We start from the raw sequence: 4,562 nt of genomic DNA, 5'->3' as shown, positions 1-4,562 counted from the left end.
CTATCATGTCACTCGGCCTCCTTTTCTTGTTGTTATTTTGCCCCCTTTGTCATTCGCTCTCCCCACATCTGTACGTCCCCCATCTCCCCATACCCCTCATCTCTTTTGGTCCCTGGCCCCATCTCAGGCTCCTGATTCACCGCTCTGTCAGGAGATCAATAGAAAGGCTCTCTGTCAGGAGGAGCCACCGCACGACTCCCCCCCCCTCTCCCATGTCTCCCCAGACTGCAGACACACAGCCTGCTGGGAAGCTGTTTTTATATATATATATATATATATATATATATATATATATATATATATATATATATATATTTTTTACATCCTATGCTGGAGAGCACCCCCACCCCTCCCCTCTTTGGATCACTTTTCATCTCTGCACCTCAAACCCGATGGAGGGGGGGGGGGGGGAAGCACGCTGCCTTAATGGGATCCTCAAAGAAGAAGGAAATCAGGGCTCTTTCTGGGAGCCAAAAAAGAAACAGCCTGAGAAAATAGGATATCAGCACAAGACACAATGTGAAAAAAAGAGAGGGATGTGAGCGGGAGAACAAAAAAAAAATCAGGGTGATGGAGAGAAGTTGTGCATTCAGCTAAGCTGCAAAAAGGCTGGCTCGTCTTCACTCCCCCCCCTCTCTCCTCCCCCTTAAAAACTGTTTCTCTCTCTGTTTCTCGCTCTCTCTACCTCTTTTCTCTCTGCCTCGCTCTGCAGCTGTGGTCTGCTGAGCGTCACCTCTACACAGCAAGTGCCTTTACTTGAGCAGAAGAGGGAGAAGGAAGAGGAGGGTGGCTGCCTGCGAGAGAGAGAGAGAGAGAGAGAGAGAGAGAGAGAGAGAGAGAGAGAGAGAGAGAGCTCGTCCCGGGAGTGTGAGTCCGAACGCGCCAGAGGAGCGTCTCTCTCTCTTCTTGACTTCGCAGGAGAGGGCTGAGAAGTGCACGGAGGCGGGCGGCGTTGGAGCAACACGGCGCCGGCGGTGTTGGCAGAGCTCGCTGAGCGGAGACAGGGTAATCCACTGGCGCTGTTGATCCTGGTGTCCCTGGCAAAAGCTGCTTGAGCAGGAGACAGAAAACGGCGCAGCAGCCAGGATCTCGCCGGGGGGGGGGAGGGGGGGGGGGCAGCATTTTACAGCGACAACCAAGCGTGGAGGCAGCTGAAACCTGCACACACACACACAGACACACGCACACACGGCAGAGTGGGGACGGACAGTAAGATGCACGCCGCACTTTAAAGATTACCAACCCTTCTTCAGCTGAGACACACAAACTTGCACAGATGCAAAATGTTACATTTTCTTGTCCGTGGATGTTGGATGATGAAGAGGAAAACTTCTGGAGAGGAAATTCTCCTTTAAGCAGGACTTACTGCAGAGATTCCTCCACTAAGAATAACTTTCTCCTTTTGGGGGAGTTGGAGGTTTAAACCCTCTATCTAAGCACAACACAGAACAACCTCTATTCTTAGTTGATGGAATTGAGAGCGGTCTTTAAGATGCCTCCTCCTGATTCAGTCTGAGCAGTAAGTGGATTATGACGGCAATATTTTGGGATTTTTCTTTTGCTTGAAAAAAAAAAAAAAAAAGAGTAATATATCCATGACTGGTGGATTTACGTCCGTCAGAGAAGGAGAGGATCCCATGCGTTTTCTCCTCTCTTCTCCTGTGGATTACAGATGGGCTTTGTGATCTCCCAGTGCAGTCTCATGGATGATCGCTCGCTGCCAGTCATTAGGATAAAGTACAAAGAAGGACACAAGTGAGTATTCCGCTGGATTTTTTTTTTTTTTTTTTTTTTTTTATCTCTGCAGGCTTAAGCTTGTACGAAAACAAGGGTGCCGGAGGTGAACCTGGAGTCGCGGCAGCTTTTTCTTCTTCTTTTTTTTTCATTTTTAATAACAGAAAAGGCAACTTGCTGATTAAACTGCTGTGTTGTGTTTGATGAATGCTTGTCACAGTGTTAAAAGGTAGACACATCCTGAGATTAATTCATTTGCACAATAACAAACCTGTATGTTTGCAGACCATTTGTCAATGGACATAATTTACTAAATGAGTGGTGCCGTCCACCTGGCAGGTGGCTTGGGCACAAGCAGGAGATTGATTGAAGTGATCTGTGTGAATCCTATTAATGCATGCTGGACTCTGGCCAAGGCAGAAGCAATGGAGGGGAACGCCGCTGTCTAGCAGCACTATCTGATCTGCCTCCTCGCTGGACAAACTGAGCACCCGCTTTTACTCCCTTCTTCAACAACACTCCTCCTCCTCTTCTCACCCAGGCAAGGATGGTACCTCCACCCCCCACCAACAAGCCCCACGTGTGCCTCTCCACCATCCTGATCATGAGCAGCATGGCGCTGATTGATGCCTACCTCGTGGAGCAGAACCACGGGCCGCGCAAGATTGGCATCTGCATCATGGTGATGGTGGGGGACATCTGCTTCCTGATCGTCCTGCGGTACGTGGCGGTGTGGGTGGGTGCTGAGGTGCGCACGGCCAAGCGAGGCTACGCCATGATCCTCTGGTTCCTTTACATCTTCGTGCTGGAGATCAAGGTCTACTTTGTGTATCAAAACTACAAGGCGGACAGGAAGAGCCTGGACGCCCTGGCCAGGAAAGCCTTGACGTTGCTGCTGTCCGTTTGCATCCCGGTGCTGTTTGTGGTGCTGGTGGCCATCGACCACATGGAGTACGTCCGCGCCTTCAAGAAGCGCGAGGAGATCCGCAACCGCCTCTTCTGGGTGGTGGTGGACTTGCTGGACATACTGGACATCCAGGCCAACCTGTGGGAGCCTCAGAAGAAGGGGCTTCCCTTGTGGGCGGAGGGCCTGATGTTCTTCTACTGCTACATCCTGCTGCTCGTGCTGCCCTGCGTGTCCCTGAGCGAGATCAGCATGCAGGGCATCAACATCGTGCCCCACAAGATGCTCCTGTACCCCATCCTCAGCCTGGTGACCATCAACGTCATCACTCTCTTCATCCGAGGGGGGAACATGATTCTGTACCGGGACGCCAGGGTATCCGGGATCCTGATAGGAAAGAACATCCTGGCCATCATCCTAAAGACCTGCAGCTTCGTGCAGTACAGGAGACAGTTGCAGAACGCCTCTCCCGCCTTCGGGGTGGAGCTGCAAAAGAACTCTGTGGCCCACGCTCGCCCCGCCCCCACCCCTCCTCAAGTGGTCATGCAGGACCAGACTCCCCTCCCCGAGGTGACAACATGTGAACACACATGACAGGAGGGTGAGGCGGATCCTGGAGATGTCTACATGTATATATATGACCCTCAGGACGCCGACAGGGCACAACGCCCCACACCCTTTAGGGCACGCGGACTTGACCATGATCTCCGCTGATGCTTGACTGCACACGGGACACTGCGGACGCAGTTAGCAAGGATAGAGAAGTGACGTATCCATAGCTGTCATGGTGCAAAATCACTTGAGACTTTGTTAAAGCATTTCCTCTGACAAATTCAGTAAACTGTGTATTTTTTCTAATTGTACAAAAGATTGAAAAAAAAAAGAAAAAAAAAAAAAGAAGCCAACTACTGCAGGATTAGAGGATATATTTTTGAATTGTGTGTGTTGCATTCTAATCTTAAAGTTAAGGGTCTGTGTGCTGTGGTGTGTATTTCTGTTGCTCGGATGTTCTTAGTAGTCGAGGACTTTAACGCGTCAAAGTCAGGAGGAAGCAGCCAACGGGAGAATCAAAGTCGTGAAAATATCAGTTATAGCGTTCTCTTGAAAGAAGTGTGTTTTTATATGTGACTCTTTGATAAAGTATTGTGTACAAGATAAAAGGCTTCCCTGCTCTTTCACTGGCTGTAAAAGGGATTTGTTTTTTTTCATGAAATCATTTAAAAGTTATTGGTCCAATTGAGTTCATTTCACATTTTAATTAAATGTCCTTTAATTAACCTGGGTTACAAAAGAAAATAGACAATGATTTTTTTTCCCGCTCTGGTTCAGTCGGCAATTAGAAACTACTTTATTGCTTAAGTGGTGCCTGTGCAATGTCATTCATCTTGAGAGCGATAGTCATATTCCAGCTTATATTTCCGGGGAGGAGGGGAACACTTGAAATAAATTCTCTGTGCAGTTGCGAGCGGTTAGATCACTGCAAAGGGTGACTGTGGTGCCGTAGCCATAGGACAGAATACACAGCCAAGGGGTAACACTGCAGATGGATAAATGATTCCCAAATAAGGAAACCTGTTTAATATCCTCCTCAGGCGCTCAGTGACTATCTGTGCTTGGCGGCAGATCTTTGTAAGCGTTCTTATTTTCTTCTTCACACAAAAGGACAAAATGGATACTTCGGTCCAGCGACGTGAATCCAAACTACAGCCAAGAAAACATCATGCCTTCTAATATGACAAATCTCTCTCCGTCTCAGGCAATCTTTTTTTCTGTCCATCACCACCAGTAGAGTCAGAATATTTTGCGCTTTTCAGTAATGGAGACATTTCAGTACTTTCATAGAACAACTGATGATTGTCAAAAGGCCACTAAAAAAATGGAAGGATGCTCTTTTTTCTTTCTTGACTGCTAACAAAGCCAGAGA

General features: G+C 48.3%; 1 protein-coding gene across 2 annotated transcripts; it reads left to right on the top strand.

Moving 5' to 3' along the window:
• Positions 1-764: 764 nt before the first annotated feature.
• LOC137883752 (transmembrane protein 121) lies at positions 765-3,827 on the top strand. 2 transcript variants are annotated; one of them, XM_068725374.1, is made up of 2 exons: positions 765-1,005; positions 1,673-3,827. In XM_068725374.1, exon 2 carries the CDS (start codon positions 2,282-2,284, stop codon positions 3,230-3,232), a length of 951 nt encoding a protein of 316 aa, XP_068581475.1. In that variant the 5' UTR covers positions 765-1,005; positions 1,673-2,281; the 3' UTR covers positions 3,233-3,827. The 2 variants fall into 2 exon arrangements, with proteins under 2 accessions (XP_068581475.1, XP_068581484.1); XM_068725383.1 differs by lacking the exon at positions 765-1,005 and having other exon boundaries at positions 1,132-1,755; positions 2,276-3,827.
• The last annotated feature ends 735 nt before the right edge of the window (positions 3,828-4,562 follow it).

This window comes from Cebidichthys violaceus, unplaced genomic scaffold (assembly GCF_023349555.1).
Source record: "Cebidichthys violaceus isolate CVI_PGR_0920_01 unplaced genomic scaffold, fCebVio1.0.p SCAF_10, whole genome shotgun sequence".
Lineage (NCBI taxonomy): Eukaryota > Metazoa > Chordata > Actinopteri > Perciformes > Stichaeidae > Cebidichthys > Cebidichthys violaceus.
This window is presented reverse-complemented; position numbering and strand designations above follow the sequence as displayed.

Bases quoted from the DNA above. Each gene is read 5' to 3' on its own strand.
- LOC137883752 (XM_068725374.1), top strand. From the start codon at position 2,282: ATGGTACCTCCACCCCCCACCAACAAGCCCCACGTGTGCCTCTCCACC.